At 36.8% G+C, this 18,110-nt stretch overlaps 2 protein-coding genes across 2 annotated transcripts; one reads left to right on the top strand and one right to left on the bottom strand.

Moving 5' to 3' along the window:
- The first annotated feature begins 2,407 nt into the window (after nt 1-2,407).
- LOC135649761 (phytochrome-interacting ankyrin-repeat protein 1-like) lies at nt 2,408-6,443 on the top strand. The gene is made up of 3 exons (XM_065168522.1): nt 2,408-3,107; nt 5,222-5,393; nt 6,019-6,443. Exons 1-3 carry the CDS (start codon nt 2,973-2,975, stop codon nt 6,228-6,230), a joined length of 519 nt encoding a protein of 172 aa, XP_065024594.1. The 5' UTR covers nt 2,408-2,972; the 3' UTR covers nt 6,231-6,443.
- A 6,703-nt stretch (nt 6,444-13,146) lies between these two features.
- On the bottom strand, nt 13,147-17,651 carry LOC135648722 (probable polyamine transporter At1g31830). The gene is made up of 3 exons (XM_065166631.1): nt 17,501-17,651; nt 13,949-15,409; nt 13,147-13,468 (listed from the first exon to the last, which is right to left on the bottom strand). Exons 1-2 carry the CDS (start codon nt 17,501-17,503, stop codon nt 13,949-13,951), a joined length of 1,464 nt encoding a protein of 487 aa, XP_065022703.1. The 5' UTR covers nt 17,504-17,651; the 3' UTR covers nt 13,147-13,468.
- Between the last annotated feature and the right edge of the window lie 459 nt (nt 17,652-18,110).

The raw sequence follows: 18,110 nt of genomic DNA on the forward strand, positions 1-18,110 counted from the left end.
CTCGACTATAGAGGCGGAGTACATTGTTGCAGTAGAGGCAGTAAATGAGGAAGTTTGGGTGAAGAAATTCATCATAGATTTGGGAGTCATGTCGGGCAGCCAAGAGCCGATTCTCTTATATTGTGATAATAACGGGGTGATTGCTTAAGAAAAGAAACCAAAGTCTTATTAGAAGTATATGCACGTTCTGAGGATATTCTACCTGATCAAAGAGATTATGGCTCGAGGAGATGTAGTGGTAGAAAGAGTTACATCCGAATATAATATTGTAGATTCACTAATGAAGCTATTATCTCATATTGTCCTTGAGCATCACACAGGTCTGATGGAGATCAAACACGTAGGTGATTGACTTTATGTCAAGTGGGAGATTGCTAGTCATAGGTGTCTTGCAAGTCAATCACGTGAGTGATGATGGTACATGTGATATGATACACACTCTTTTTACTTATTATATATTTGACGTCTTTCTCATTTTATATTACATATTACATATATTGTGATGTCCATGGATATGTACAATGGCAATCGGATCGGGATAATATAACGATAATGAGACTGATTCATCTTTAAACATATACCTCAAATAATCTCGATCATAGGTTACTCGGGAGGGACATCGAGATAACATGATACACTAGTGTATTGAATACTCGTCCATATGATGGAAATGGTTGGACTTATAATTGCTTATGTGGGGACACTATGGATATAGTGTAGGTACTCATTGGAGAGTGAGTTTATTGATCGATCTGCTCACGGAATACTAGATGGTTGATGATACCTCATTGTTTGTTTCCGTTGTCCCAACAATGTATCTGGTCCTTAGACTTGAGACACTAAGGATCTCCTATATGAGTACTCTACTATTTGATATTGGACTTATAGGCCTAACAATTTCATATCTAGCATAGCCAATCATTGGAAGTGACGACTAACCTTATGAGGGTTATTGAGTTTCAATAGAGGATCATCCACTCTCAATGTCATGAGAGGAATATTCTATGTATTCTTGCTTAGACAAATCCTTGGTCAGGATTATTCAAATTGGGAGAGAAAGAGTTCTCTAAGAGAATCCAATTAGAACGAGGCTTGAGTATAAACCATATGACCCTGATAGTACTATGCTTGGAAAACGATCTCTAGGATATTATATGGATGAGGGAATATAGATACACGGTAGCTAATGATAGATATATCTAGTGGATTGGATTCCCTTGCATCATCTAGGTACTGTGGTGTAGTGGGCTAATACGTCAACAGTCGATAAGTAGAGTGGATTATTATGGAGATAATAATTCACTGAGCTAGAAGGAGTTCTGATAGATATGACTTATAATCAGCTCAATATTGGGCCTAGAGGGTTATACACATATAGTAGGTGTTGTGATGAGTAGAGGTTCGAAATATCCATTGGAGCTCCTATCTTATTGGATATCCAATAAGCCTCTGAATTATTAGATCTTGTAGATAATAACCAATAAGAGACTATGAGAGATTATTGGTAGAGATCCATTAATCTAATAGACTTGTGTAGTTAGATAGAAATACAGTATCCAATATGATATGATTCACTAGGGTAAGTTTATATGTGCCTCCATAAATAGGAAGGAACCAAATGACCATAGGCCAGACCCCTTTTGGCTGTCACCTCCTATTCTTCTCTCACTCTCTCCTCCTTAGCTAGCAACCTCTTATTATTGGGCCGGCCCCTTCTTGATCTTATAGTGTGCATGAAAAGGAGATTTGTGCAGCGATATGAGGAGCATCTTCGTAGCCCCTATCGTGTGGATCACTGCTAGGGAGGAGGACAGTTGACCTCCTTCATCCTCTCCTACAGATAAGTATGATTTGAAGGATATACGATCTCTCTAAATAACACATATCTCTTAAATGGTTTTTTTGGGTTTACAAGTTTTTACGTATTAATCTTCGTACGATGATATTAAATTATTTTTTATAGAAATATAAGAATTTTGTTTTCACCCTTCGACTGTTCATGTGATGCTGTCTCAACGTATACAAATTAAAAAATATGTTTATATTTATGGAATACATATTTGATCATAATTTAATAGTCCATATACAAATATTTTTGCCAAATCAAATTGATGATCAAATTTTGCAACAAAAATAATATTTATATTTATATATATACATCCTATATTTACAAGGATGAAAATTTCCTAGTAAAGACACGTGTCCCTTTGTAAACTTGAGCTCGACTTGGGCTACATATTTCGATTCAAAACCACAAGTGCTGTCAAATCCCATTAACCCAACCCACAGCCCACATAAAGCCATCTTCTACCATCTTAGCCGGTTCGACAGCCGGTCCATGAATGAACCGGGTTCATCAGGTTCCACGCGACCTATATAAGATGGCCAATCCACGATTCCCGTCCTTGAGCGGACGGAGACGGCCGAGACCGCATTTGCGACAGGAAAGGGGTAATTAGGGTTCGTGCGGCTTCTCCATGATTCCGTTCCTTTGATATCCCTGCCGGTGTATTCTCGCTTTGATTTCTCGCTTCTTCTCCTCATCTTAACTGTTGGGATCTAGGGTTTCGTCTTGTTTTGATCGGAGCAATCAGGCGTCCTCAAGTATGATTCTGTCGTCTCCTTTTATGCTCTCGTCGATCGTTGGTCCGATCTCCGCCCTCAACAATATCCGCGCGCTCGGCCCCGGTTTGAATCCTTTCGCGCCCTTTGGCATGGGAAACTACTCGGCCTCCCGCTAAATCTTTTCTTCTTCTCGATCGTTCTTGTTAGTATGTAAAGCCTCGATCTTGTTTTCTGGGTTGGACCTTTTGCTGCATACTTTCTTTAGTGGACAAGACCTTGGTTTTCCTTTGAAAACGAGAGAGCTTAGTTTCCAGTATTTGTCTGATCGGAAAAAAAAGTTTGTGGGAATAGAATTGTGGTTTCCTTTTCTTGTCTTCGTGGTTGCTCAATTCTAGGGCTCGTGAGATATGTCGCCTGAGCAGCAGGTAAAGACACGGAACTATATTTCAAGCAGGCGACTTTTTAAGCACCGGCTGAGGGAGAGGGATGACAGGGGTTGGACCCTACTTCACATCGGTGCCAGAAAGGGTGACTTGAAAGAGGTTGGTGTTCTTGATATTTCGTCTCTTACTGAACTTACTGGATTTACAGTCCATGTTGTCTAAAAAATATTTGTCCAGTTCCTTCTAGAGGTATTGAATTTTTAGATATATAGCTGATTGTATAAATAATTTAATTCTGTTACTTGGAATGTTAAAAACATATCATGAGTTTAAATTAGGTTTTCGGGACTTGGAGGAATACATGGTAATTCACACATTCAGGGGAATAGTCCACGGTTTTACTTGGGGAAATTCATGTAAAATGGAAAATCAGGTTCATATGGAGGAAGTAGATGATGGAATTACAATAATCAATGTATTTGATATTCTGTTGATCCCTATCACATAGAGATATATGCAGTTAATTTGTTCAAGTAGATTAAGCTTGACTGGGAAACAATCTTAACACTGAAGAGTTCAAATGCAGTAGGTGTGAAATTTTTATTTGTTCCTTGACCTGTACTCTTTGATATCATTATGGTCAAATTCACTATTGTTCATGCACAGAATGCTTCCCAAAGATGTCGTAACTGAAACATTCAGAACCAGTACACAACATAGCTATTACATAAGCTCCTAGTAAGTGGCATTAAAATCAATATTACTTTATATTTTAAATAAACAACTTAAAGTGCCAAAATGTTGTGCTCTGATCATGAACCAGAAGTGAGAACGTTGCTTCAACTTGTCAATTATGCATACTTTAATTTCTTGCCATTCCATATTAGACACATTGGACATGATACATGTAAGTCACTTTTAAGGTGCCTTTTGTATACTTCCTATTAGTATTGAATTTTTAAACTATTTTTAACAGTATAATTACTTGGGAGATACTTCATTTACAGAATAATTCTGGAGAATTTGTTTTCTTGATTTTTTTTAACTATATATGATTAGATGAATTATATAGATTTTTCTATTGACCAATGGATTACGATTGATGAAATTATAATAGTGATATATATGTATCATAAGTTCATGCTATCTTTTCTATGTTTTTGAAATATAATGTTGCTATATTTCATCATATATGGGCTAGGTATGCTAGTTAATCAGTTACTTTTGTTTATTTTGATTACTATATATTATTCAATTTTTAACACATGTTATCATATATATTCTTTATGGTAACATATTTTTTTCAAGATTCTACGGTTTGGTATTGTTGTGTATATATATCGTGTTATATCTACATCACATATTTGTATTTGTATTTCATTGGCTTCATATTTTTGCTAATTATTATAATATTACAATCAGATTTTGATAAGTTTTTGCTAATTTATTAGTTAACCTCATTTTGCTTCCTAAGAGCTTACTATTTTAGTTAATTCTTCCTTAATAAAGAATTCTTCCGTAAGTTCAGCAGTTCTTGTTTTATCATGGTACAAGCACTTTAGGTGCCATTTGAGTTCCTCGTGCAGCAAAACATTATTATGTACCATCTTGTCACAAGTGAATGTGGACATAACATCATAACCCTGTGATGGATAAATTAAATTTTGTAGATTTTTGTGGAGTGTTACACAAAATATTAAAAATGTCCATTATTTGTATTTGAATGTGTATTACCAAACTGCTCGATCATATTATGAAAGCAAGGTCATTGCATAAAGGTCTCCTGTTTGATTTAATTATTCTGGAGATATTCTAACTCATGTTGAAGAATGTTGTTTACTAAAGACCATGCTTCTTATAGTGTATATTCCTCCCGGTTCAAATTGAATTTGTGGAGTGTTAGACGTGCTTGAAATTAAATGTATTGATGGAGTCTGAAAATTGTTTTGGATAATTGTTAATTTGCAAAATAAATGTCAGATAACAGATAACATATGTTATTACAAACCTCAGTTGATAGATTTTGATCCTGTTACCCCAGTTGATAGATTTTGATTCATATGTGATACTTTATTTTATGTAATTATGTCATCATGGCCCCTTCTTCCATATCATCATGGTTTTTATGATTTTGTCTTCATTATGTGACTCTTTTTTGTGTTATTTTATTGTGTCTGTAGCTGCTGCAGAGAACCTTCCATGACCTTTTTGTCATTAACTTGAATTAAGATCTCATGATTGCTTCATTTTTTTGTATGAATTCCTGTTTGCAGGTGAAGCGACTTTTGGATGCAGGCATGGATGTCAATGTGACTGCTTTGGGTTGCAAAGCTCTAGGTGTGACCCCTCTCCATCTCGCTGCACAAGGTGGACACATCAATGTTATGGATGAGTTACTCGAACGCGGTGCAAATATTGATGCTAGAACGAAGGGAGCATGTGGCTGTAAGTTTTACTTGTTTTGGTTACTTGCTAAATGACAAGATTTTGTTTTATACAACCTATAATGTTATTTCTTTTTTAGGATAATTTAATAGTGTCATTAGTATTGCACAAATTGCTCCTGTCTAAAAAGCATGTTCTGAGCTGTGGATACAATTCTTGTTTAGCTGGGAAAACCTGTTCATAAACATGTTCAATTATTTTGTAAAAAGATGCTTAATTCATTTTTATTCTACTACACTGCTCTTTCCCTCACACTCATTAGAAAGCACGTGTAAACATGTCTTGCTATAGTAAGGATCACCTTGTCCTCTTGCCATTTATATTTGTTTGTGCCTGCTGAATTTCTTCCTGATCGTGCAAGAGAAACAAATACTATTTATTAATCTGTTTTTTTTAAGTTCTAAGCATGGTTTTCCATGCCATATGACTGCTACCGGTTCTTTCTTTCTTGAATCTCAGCTGCAGTTGATTTCCAAACTTGAGGTGCTCCATGTTGATCAATCATGTCTCTTATCTAGAATGTCTAGTCTACACATTTCTTGATTGTATTTGCTTCATAAATGTTTTTGAAGTAAGGTTCATTTCCTGCATCCCAGAGCTCATTTTGTACCTTTTGATGAATCAGGGACTCCTCTTCATATCGCAGCCAAGGAGAGAAACAAGCAGGCTATCAAGTTCCTGATTGAGAATGGTGCATTCTTGCCTCCAGACATAAATGACAACCGGTTCAATCCACCCCTCCATTACTGTCCAGGACTGGAATGGGCGTACGAAATCAAGCACAAGCAAGAAGAATGGCTTTCTAGCAGTGGAACTTCCTACAGCTCTGAGAACTAGTGCAGGTTTCTGCAAAGCTCACTAGTAACGGCAATATCTTACACTGATCAGCATGACTATAAAAAAATGTGAACACTTTTTTATAGTCCTAAACGATCTATCATGTTGAAATCTTGTAAGATGACTGCATGTATTAGCTGAAGATATTGTATCAGCTGCAAAACCTTTCTACATAGTCTTATAAAAGGTTTGCTGCCGCCCTTACTGATTTTACATGGCTGCCATCAGCATCTTTGATCCATCTCACCTGAGTGGCTGCTTAGGAAGACATATCCATCATCTTCGAATAAGTTACTGCCTTTGTTTCTGCTTCTAGACAATTTTGAAACATTAAGTTGCCTTCACTTTCCGAATTGCTTGCTTAAAAATTTCAAAGATTCCAGAATGAATAGTCCAATGCTTGAAAATATGAAAGATCTGGTGATCCTGTTCTTATCAGGTACTGTGATATTGGCTGCTGCATGATCAGTTATTCACTGTAGAAATATATTCAGCTTCTGTTTTTGTGGAACTTAGAAGTTAATAGTGATCCTCTTCTTATTATTTACAGTAATAATTACTGCTACCTGATCAGATATCTCGGTGGGAACAAATGCAGCTTCTTTTTCTGGGATTAACTTCAGCCTGGAGTTGTCTAAATTCAATATTTGAGGCCACTGATGTAGCCAAGGAATTCTATGAATGAAAAATGCAACTTTCCAGTCTCTGTATTTTGCTCCTTTGCAAATCAATAAAAGAGAAAAAAGGAACTGAATCAATGGCCGAGTGTCATATTGCTTGCTTTTTTTTGCCTTTTTCTAAGAGAGAGAGAGAGAGAGAGAGAGAGAGAGAGAGAGAGAGAGGTGCCAGTCTCCAGCCCTGGTAGACGAGGCAGAGACTTTAGGGTTTATCAATGTTGGTGAATGATGTAGAACAGAAATAACATTAAAATTTACAATTAGAAAGAATTTTAGTAAAATGATCTTATAAAAAAAGACAATGGAAATAACTCTTTATAATGGATTTTTTTTTATAATACTTAAATTCATTAATTTTTTATGATTTCATAGGTTTAGAGAGTGTCTTTATTTATACTAGTTCTATATCTTAAAAACTGATTAATTAACAATACAGGATAATTAAAAAATATATATATAATTAATAATATGAGATAAATAAAAATGATAAGTGGGTAATTTTAGGTTTTTCCATAATTTATTCCGAATTAATCTTATATACTTGAGAAAAAACTCGTCTTTGAGTTTGTTTAGATACAATAAATTCTCTTTTAGAAAGTAGTCATATAAGTAATTATAAAAAATCTCTTTTTTCGCAAGTACATCGTAATTGTATGTCATTTCTTGAACACCTTCTTTCTCTTGTGTTTATCGGTTGCTTCATGTATGTGGCATTAGTAACTGCCAACTTGGTTGATTGTACTTGTTCAGCCATGTTGTTAGGTGGTACACTTATTCTAGGAGTTTTTAGTAGGCGAACTAAATCCAAAACATACTTTGGCATTTTCTTGTAAACAACAAAGAATGGTAACACTATGATAAAACTATGAATTATGTTATTATAAGCAAATTTAGATTGTGTGAGTGTGAAATCCAATTATCTTAGTTTGTCAAGTTTCCCAAAGTCCTATTAGTTACTTCCGTCTGATCATTAGTTTGTGGGTGAGCTATGCTGTTAAACTTCAAAATTGCATTAAATCTTTTCCCCAAGGTAAGCCAAATATGAGAGAAAAATTTAGAATCTCTATCAAAAGTAATTGATTTTGATACCCTATGTAGGTGCATGACTTCTTGAAAGAATAGCCTAACAATATGTATTGCAACTGAAGTCTTTTAACATGGTATGAAATGAGCCATATCGAAAAATCAATCTATAACCATAAACACAGAATCAACTCTCCTCTGAGTTCTTGACAATCCCAATACAAAATCCATAGATAAATCCTCCCAAATGTCTTATGTGGTAAGAGCATATATAGACTAGTGTTTTACGACGGGCCCTTTGCGGTTTGATGAGTCGGAAATTTTTTTACGAAATTACCAACATCCCTTTTTAATTGTGGCCAAAAGTATCTCTTATCGATGATTACTATTATTTTGTTTTGCTCGAAATGTTCGCTGAGTCCTCCTCGATATAAATCTTGAATAATCTTTTCTTGTAAGGATATCATTGGAATGCACAATGTATTACCTTTAAATAAGTAACCATCATGGATATGATTGGATAAACCAAATAACATAACTAATCATTCATATAAGCCTTCTATTGTCTGAATATAATATTCAATTCATCTCCAACTCTTATGCGAATTTGATGATATCCGCAATGAAGATAAATATTTGATAATATCTTGGAGCCTTGTAGTTGATCTAGCATATCTTCTAGCCAATGTATGGGAAAGCGACACTTTATCATGATTTTGTTGATGGCTCTACTATCGATGCACATCCTCTAGCTTCCATCTTTCTTAGGTGTCAACAAAGTTGGGATTGCACATAGGCTCTTACTTTCTCGAATATATCTCTTCTACATCAACTCTTCTATCTTCTTCCTTAGCATATCATTCTTTTTTTCGTTCATCTAATAGTAAGGCACATTTGGTAGACTCACTCTGAGAGCCAAATCAATTTGGTATTGAATATCTCTCATGGGTGAAAGTTCTGATGGGAAATCTTTGGGGCAACATCTAATGCGCAGTAGAAGAATAGAAAACAAAATCCCCAATTCCCAAATATATATTCGTCGTCGTGCGAAGATTTGTGCGCAAAATCCGCGAAACTTAAAACTGCGTATAGAATAGATTGTGTTACCTAGGGAGACCGTATATCCCTGAATCCTTGCATATCTCTAGGAGAGGGTGAAGGAGGTCAAGCGCCCTCATCTCTTGCGGTGATCCACACAGTAGGGTTGCGACGATGCTCCTCAAAACTCTCGGCCTGCTTTGAGGTGAAGAGAGGGAGGAAAATATGAGAGGCAAGCAAAGATTCTAGCCTATGAACCACCAGTTCCCTCCTATTTATAGAGTTCCCCTGTCAACTTAACCCTAATGGATCTTGCCCTATTGGATATTGGATCTCCATCTAACTACCCAAGCCTATTAGATTAATGGATCTCTATTCAATAATCTCTCATAGGCTTTTATTGGATCTCATTCATAGGATCCAATGATTCATGGGCTTATTGGATATCCAATAATATGAGAGGCAAGCAAAGACTCTAGCCTATGAACCATCAGTTCCCTCCTATTTATAGAGTTCCACTGTCAACTTAACCCTAATGGATCTTGCCATATTAGGTATTGGATCTCCATCTAACTACCCAAGCCTCTTAGATTAGTGGATCTCTATTCAATAATCTCTCATGGGCTTTTATTGGATCTCATTCATAGGATCCAATGATTCATGAGCTTATTGGATATCCAATAATATAGGGGCTCCGGCGGATATCTCATATCCGAACCTCTACTCATCGCAATGCCTACCATATGTGTATGACCCTCTAGGCCCAATATCGAGCTGGTCGTGAGTCATACCTGTCAGAACTCCTTCTAGCTCAGTGAATTATTATCTCCATAATAATTTACTCGACTTATCGACTGCGGACGTACTAGGCCACTACGCCGCAGTCCTCAAACGATATAGGGGAATCTAATCCATTAGATCTGTCTGTCCTCAATTACCATATACATATAGTCCCTCATCCATCTAATATCCCACAGACCGTATACCGGGCATGGTACTATCAGACTCATACGGTTTCTACTCGAGTCATACTATAATCGAATTCTCCTGGAGAACTCTTTCTCTCTCAATCCGAATGACCCTAGCTAGGGATTTGACTAAGCAAGAACACATGAAACATTCCTCTCATAACACCGAGAGTGGATGATCCTCTATCGATACTCAATAGCCCATGTAAGGTTGACTACCACTCCCAAAGACCGGTTGTGCTAGGTTTGGGACATCCAAACCTATAAGTCTGGTATCAAAGAGTGAAGCACTCATATATGACATCTTTGGTGTCTAAGGACCAAGATACACCATTGGGACCATAGAATCACTATTTGACAATAAGGCATCATCAACCATCCAACATTCCGTAAGCGGATCAATAAGTGAACTCATTCCCCAATGAGCACATGTATTGTATCCCTAGTGTCCCCACACGAGCAGCTATGAGAACAGCTGCATCCATCATATGGATAGGTATACAATACACCAGTCTGTTCGGTTATTTCGATGTCCCTCTCGAGTAACTTATGACCGGGATTATTTAGGATCTGTGTTTAAAGACGAATCGATCTCATTATTATGATCTTATCACGATTTGATTCCCATTATACAGATTCAAGGACATCACAATATATATATATATATATATATATATATATATATATATATATATATATATATATATATATATATATATATATATATAGTCAATATAAAGTGATAAAATTTTAAAATATAATAAGCAAAAAGACTGCGTGTTAAGTCACACGTGTCATCACTCACGTGATTAGCTTGCAGGGCACATATGACTAGCAAGTTCATATGGTAACTCTTTAAGGGTGATCTCTTTGAATTCTTCCAATATCGATTCTAGTTCTTTTGGAATCTTTGCTTCAAGTGGCTCTTCTCCCTTCACAATAAAAGCATAGCATACTCTTGTTTCTTTAGAACTGAAAATGAATTTCTACGTAAAGTTGAAAATGAATAAGAAAGACTTCCTCTCCACTTTAGAAGTGTTGGATTTATCTCTCTTTTTGTTAGTCGGTAGAATGACAATCTTCTTCCTGTTCCACTAGAATATATAGACATTATTTCGTTCAAGGTGAGTTGCATTCACATCATATTGTCATGGCCTTCCAAGTAGCACATGACATGCATTTATGTCAACTACCTTACATATAACTTCCTCCTTGTAGCATTTCCCAATTGAGAGAGGAACTCTACAAATCTCAGTGACAGTTGGGTCTTCTTTAATCCACCATAGCTTGTATAGTATTATATGAGCTTCCGTTTGTAATTTTAAATGTCTCACTAGTGATTTAGATACAGTGTTGTCATATTTTCTATTGTCTATGATCAATACACAAACTTTGTTATTAACATTGCATCTGGAAGCTTTTCTTACGTTGAGATAGATCTTTCTTATCTTAGGGTGAGTAATAATCTTTTTACAATACATGTGATGTGTTCCCCTTCTTCCTTTACTATTTTAGTATTGTCAATATCATCAATCATATCATCTTAGGCATCTCCTTCTTCTTCAAAGTCATTATTGTAATCTATAAAGTTGATAGTCTTATAAACACGATACTCGTTGGAACGATGACTAGACTCCCCACATTTGAAATACTTCCCAACTAGGGGTCGAGCATATTAATTGTTTGTGGTAGTCGGGATATACCTAACTTACCTTGTTGCTTCTTTGATATTTGTGCCTTGATTTGTAAGTTGTATTGACTCAGTAACAACTTATCTTTGTTATGAATAGGTTGTGTTGTCAGAGTAGAGAATTGTTGAGTAGCAATTGGAGGTTGAGTCAACAATATTTCCTTAATTACAAATTGTCCATATCGGAGTTAAAAATATTTTATCTTTAATTATAAATTGTTGTCCGTTGATGTACCTTATCGTTTGTTGGTTTTCTAACTCGGATAAGTTACATCTAGTTGAAAGGTATAAGAATTCATCGGCATACTTAGTTACAGATCGAGTACCTTGGATGCAATTTTGGTATTGTTGGAACAACAGTTGTTGGGGGTAGGAATTTTCTATTAAGAAGTTGCTTCATCTTTCACCATATCTATACTAGTGAATTTCTTTGCCTTCTTATGTTATTCTGTAATGTATCCCACTAAATTGTTGCACCTCTTTTCAACTTGTATACAACAAGATTGATTTGTTTGTGATAAGGAACATTCATCACCTCGATGAAGTTCTCTACTTTATAACTCTAATCAAGAAAAGCTTGAATATTGAGATGACCATTAAAACTGCGGAGGTATACTTTGAGAGATAATCCTTAAATAGTCTATTTCGTTTGGGTAGTACTTGATATCTTCCATACCTTTTATTGTCATCTTCTGAATCATTATCATATATTGTTGGTTGTTGTGAGCGGATAATACCACGTCGATTGAAGTGTCAATATTGAGCTGCACCAGCATCTCTTTTTTGGTTGGTTTTATGATAGTCAACAATTCTTTCTTCATCTGACTTATCTTCATAGGCAATTTGCTTGCGTTAGATTGTAAGCCTGTGTTAATGATTAGGTTGGTCATAAGCATAACTCTAGCATGGTTGATCCTACCATCATCACGAATTCTATTAGTGCCTAAACTCAAGTTAGTGAGCATGTTGTGAATCTCTCGAAGTTCCCGAGTCATTCTCATTTTTTGTGCTTTTAACATCGACCATAGGACTGGCACTCCACAATCATTATTGTTAGGGTTATTGCTATTGCCTCCATCACGAATATTGTCACCATCAAAATTGTCACTGTTATTATTGATAATATCATCGACATTGTTATCATTATTACCACTAGACCTCATCTTAATGGGTTATAAAGTTGTACTTAGCAAATTAAATTTTTAATATATAAAATCCACTGTAACTACGAGTGTAAGATATACTTCTTAATTTTCTAACAACAAACCTAATATACTAATACCAACAGCAAAGCTCTTATACTAATTGACGTAAAATGAAAATAAAATTAAAAAATTACTACCGGATTATAGTAAGTTGACAAGGGAAGAAGAGTGAAGTCAATTCCTTCTGATAGAAAAAAAATCTTTATAATACTTGGAGATATTATTTTTTTATGATTTCATAAGTTTAGAGAAGACCTTTATTTATACTAATTCTAGATCTTGAAAACTAATTAACTTAATAGGATACTTAAAAAATATAAAAAATTAATAATATGAGATAAATAAAAATAATAAGTGGATAACTTTAGGCTCAATGTTTTTCTGTTTATTCTGCATTAGATCAAATAAGCATGAGATGTTTGATCCCAAGAACATGGCCAATAAGCTTCATTTGCTGCACACTGGGAAGCAGCTTGAGCGACTTCAGAACTTGCCTTCTCTTCCACGAAACATGAGAGCAATCACCAAGCCAATGCCGTTGATTGGTCGTCTGAATCTACTATGGAATCACCATCACCATGTCATATACAGTCATCATCTCGAACTCAGATCACATATTTCCTTAGTGTTAAGGGATCTGAAAATGAAGCTGACATCAGTCAAGTGTTATATGATCGTCAAATTACAGCAAATGACTTCACATCCTCCGGTTAAGAAATTGATGTGCAGTCACACATTAACAAAAGCAGTAAATTGCTAAGTATCAACACTGAATCTAACAAAAGGGATCGGTTGCCGCCAACAAAAGCAGTAAATTGCTTAGTATCAACACTGAATCTAACACAAGGTATCGGTAAGATGCTGCTTGAACGCTACCATTAACACGAAGGATGCTGAATCTACGTGCAGCGGAAGTGGATTGCTAAGTACCATATTGTAATGAGTTTAACAAAAATGAACTCTTAAGATTTCTCCATAAGATGAGATTTATAGAGTCGAAAAACCAGGTTCAGATTCTGATGACATCTTTGGAGTTATGAGAATTGGAGACATCCCTTTATGTTCAAGAAGGCGCATGAAAGTTCAAAGTAACATTCTCTCGAGTGATGGTACTGACCTAAGCTATCAAGGATTCGACAGCACTCTCATGCTCAGATTCTCTGAAATCAGGGAGGTCAGAGTTCAAAGTGAACTTCAACAACTTCTTCTTCTCCACATGTTTGAGACAGGGCTGCAGGATGGACCCAATAAGCATCGCTATAATGCTTACGATCATGACTTTGAAAGAGGCAAGAGCCAGAACCACACATATCAAGATGGTAGGAGGGACGATCATCAAAATGCAACCAGCAGTCCCCAGAGGAACCTTATAAGGCCGAGAAGCATTTGGGTGGCTCAGTCGTAACTTTATGAAGGCCACATACTCCAGAATCATCCCAAAACAGTACAGGAAATTCTCGGCAGCAACGATCTCCTGAAAGCTCATCCAGGACAGCAGAAGAACACCAGAAGCAGAGAAGAGTATCCCGACGAGAGGAGTCCCGTGACGGGATCTCTTGCTAAAGAACTCTGGGAGCATTCCCCTTTCTGCCATTCCAAGAAGCTGGTAAGAATCACTGCTCATTTCGGCAACAAACATGCCCATGTTGGATAGAGCTGAAGCTCCTTGCACCCACCATCTCAACCAGACCCCAGCAACAATTTTGGCCACGTCAGAAAAATAACCATCTGTCCAAGACTCCCGATCAAGTGGGATCGCTCCTGTCCCAGCTAGGAGAGGATACAGATATCCGACAACAACCAAGATCAATGCATAAAACAGAGCCTTTGGAAGTGTTCTCTTAGGATTATCCACCTCTCCTGCCAAAGTACTTATTGAATCCCAATAATTGAGATTCCAAAAGAGTGTATTCAAGTACAAACTCCAATTGACATTGTGTATGTCAACCTGTAACCATCTCGAAGGCTGAAGTTTTGGTATTGCTACCAACCCCATTAAGATAAAAGGAAGTATGGAGAACACCCCCAGAAACACAGCCATCCATCCAACAATGTTCAGTCCTCTGTAGTTCATGTAAGTTAGTGCAACTGTTAGTATTAACACCGCAACAGTCCTAGGCAGCCCACCACCAAAATCTGGAATACCGGACTTCAAATAGTCTAAAAAGAGAACTGGATATAGAGCATTGTCAATGACACCACTAAGCCATTTCATCCAACCCTGCTGAAAACCCCAAAAATGGCCCAAAGCTGAAGAGACCCACACAACATAACCTCCATTTTCTGGGAACATGGTGCCCATCTCAGCAGTGACAAGTGCTTCAGGAATACTCCATATGAAGGGGAAGATCAGAAATCCAAGTATAGCCAGAAGCGGGCCAGCGGCTTGAACACTGTCCTCTATCCCAAAGGGGCCACCAGAGACCTCATAGAAAATAAGGAAGACAAGGGGAATGACAGAGACCTTCCTGGTGTTGCCTAGTTTCGGCGAGTCCTCATTGACAAAATTGTATTCGGTATCACGAAATTCCCCCATATGAAGAGAACTAGCTCTAGTGCTTGCAGTGCTCCTCAATTTCTGCATGCATAAGAAATAGAGTTGGTTTTATATGTTTATTGAGAAGTATACACCATAAATTGACACAGAATTACAAGATGGGCAAGGAAAAATAGACAATTGAGGTTTCTAATACAAACTCTACCTTAAATGCAAAGCAAAATTTTAGATTTATCTGCCACATGCAATTGAGAGTTCCAACACAAAGGGAAAGGTAGGAATCATAATTGTTAATCTACTATCGGTTTTTCTACCATCATCCTAATATTAAGATATAAAATAAAGAAAATGATAAAATATTATTTTTTATTAAAAAAAAGCTTCATCGATGTCCATTTGGAAAAAAGGGCTAATTACAAATCACCCCCTGTAGTTATACCTCTTTAGTATCACGGTCCTTAAACTTAAAAAATTATATTGAATCCTTATAATTATGAAAGTGAAATATTTAACTCTATTTACTGTAATGTCGTCGGTTCTACTGACAGAAGATACAACACGTGACAGGATATGCAGGAATGATACGAAAATGATGGGCAAAAAGGTAATTTCAATATCTCAGTTATGTTTCCTTTCTTCTTAGTCAACTATTGTGGTAATGTCGGATGGCGGCACCGCTAGGGGCCTTAGGTGGCTGTTGTGGTTGTGGTTGGCGAGGACGAGGAGGGGATGTCCTTAGAGATGGGCCAGGTGGAGTCCTAGAGGTGGAGTTGAGGGACTTCTATGGCTTCTTGCGGGGGAGGAGGGAGAGCGGAGGTGAGAGATGAGGCAAAGGGAGAGAAAGAGGATGAAGATGATAGCCACATCGGCAATGATGTAAATGCAGTCCGATGCTCATCCTTCTTCCCCCTTTCGTCGATCTGCATATGTGTCGGCGCCGATGCAGATGCAGGGCGACGCAGAGTAGAAGCCGCAAATGCCGACGCTCTGCATCTACGTCAGTGCCACTTGGCATCTACATTGGCACCGACGCAGATGCAAGGCGATGCAGAATAAAAGCCACAGATGCTGACGCTCTACATCTATGTTGGTGCGGCCATCTTCCTCATCTATTTTCTCATCTTCCTTTGCCTCACCTTCCGTTGTCGCTCTTCATCCTTCGTCCCCGCTCTACATATGCATCGATGCCACGTCGCTCTGCATCTATGTCGATACCGCATCGCTCTACATCTACATCAATAGGACGTAAGTCCTTTACCTCACCTCCCCCCAACGCAGTTTTAGAGTGACACCGGCACAGGTGCCTCACCTGAGACGTTGAAATTATCTTTTTACCTATCATTTTCATGTTATTTTTGTATATGTTGTCACATGTTGTATTTTCCGTCGGCTTTACCGATGACATTAAAGTAAATTGGGTTAAATTTTTTCACTTTTATAACTATAGTGATTTGAACGTAAATTTTTGAAGTCTCGGTGCTGAGATGCTGAAGAAGTCTAACTATAAAGAATAAATATGTAATTAGCCCAAAAAAAGGGGCAACATTGAGGTTCATCAGATCCTACACAAACGGGAACACAGATTCGAGTTTCAATTCACTCGTTAGTTGCTAAGATCTCCTCTCAATGCATAATACAGTGTAAAGTTTAAACTAACATCTGCAGAGAAGCTTAAAGTAACGATTTTCCGATCAAAATCAACTTCCGTTACCTGTCACAATCCAAAGAGAGAATACAGAAGGAAAAAAAACCCCATTTTGCACACTGAAATCGACTCAAAGAGCCACAAGCGTGCCGAATCTAACAATCCCAAACGAACTCCGACCGGATCACGCACAATCAGATAAATCAAATTCAAACAAGAAAAGAGAACACAGCAAAAGCACGAGTCGATGAGAAATAAGTGTCCAAATCTAACACACCATCTAACAATGCCAAGCAAACTACGGGCAGATCACACCCAATCAGATAAAACGAATCCAAAGAAGGCAACAGAACACTGCAAAAGCACGAATTGACGAGACATAAGCGCCGAAGTCCAACTCACCATCTAACAATCCCAATCAAACAATGGCTGAATCACACACAATCAGATAAAACAGATTCAAACAAGAAAAGAAAACACAGCAAAAGCACGAATCGATGAGAAATCGGCGCCCAAATCCAACTCACCATCTGCAGGGGAGGCCTTGGGCGGTGTTAAAGCCCCATCCAACTCGATCTTCGGCTCCCTCCGGCGACCACACGGCGATCGATTCGCAGTCTCGCCTACGAAGAGAGAGAGAGAGAGAGAGAGAGAGAGAGCAGTAAAAATAGCGTGGAGTTGTAGTGTTCAACCACATCACTTGCACTAATATTTTGTAAGCTTCATTATATTAGTTGACGTCACGTTTATTTTATGACACTAATATAATTTCTTCCACCGCGGATGGGATTTACAAAAATAATCAATTTTTAAGCTATCAAAACTATTATTTTTGAAGTAGTATTTTGATACATATGATTGGATTTGAAATGGCTTATTACTTTATATTTTTAATCTTTGTTTAGCTTATTTTATATTTGCTTTAGTTTTTAGTTTCAACCTTAACGGTAGTCATTTGAAACCCTCTATTTAAAATCCTATTTACATTACATTTGAAGTACGTTTTATTTGGTTCCTTTTCTATTTGATTTTTTATTGTAAAAAATAATATATATATATATATAAATCATTATAATTTATTGTTATTATTATAATTAGATTATATATATAATATATATATATATATATATATATATA

This window comes from Musa acuminata, chromosome BXJ3-9 (assembly GCF_036884655.1).
Source record: "Musa acuminata AAA Group cultivar baxijiao chromosome BXJ3-9, Cavendish_Baxijiao_AAA, whole genome shotgun sequence".
Lineage (NCBI taxonomy): Eukaryota > Viridiplantae > Streptophyta > Magnoliopsida > Zingiberales > Musaceae > Musa > Musa acuminata.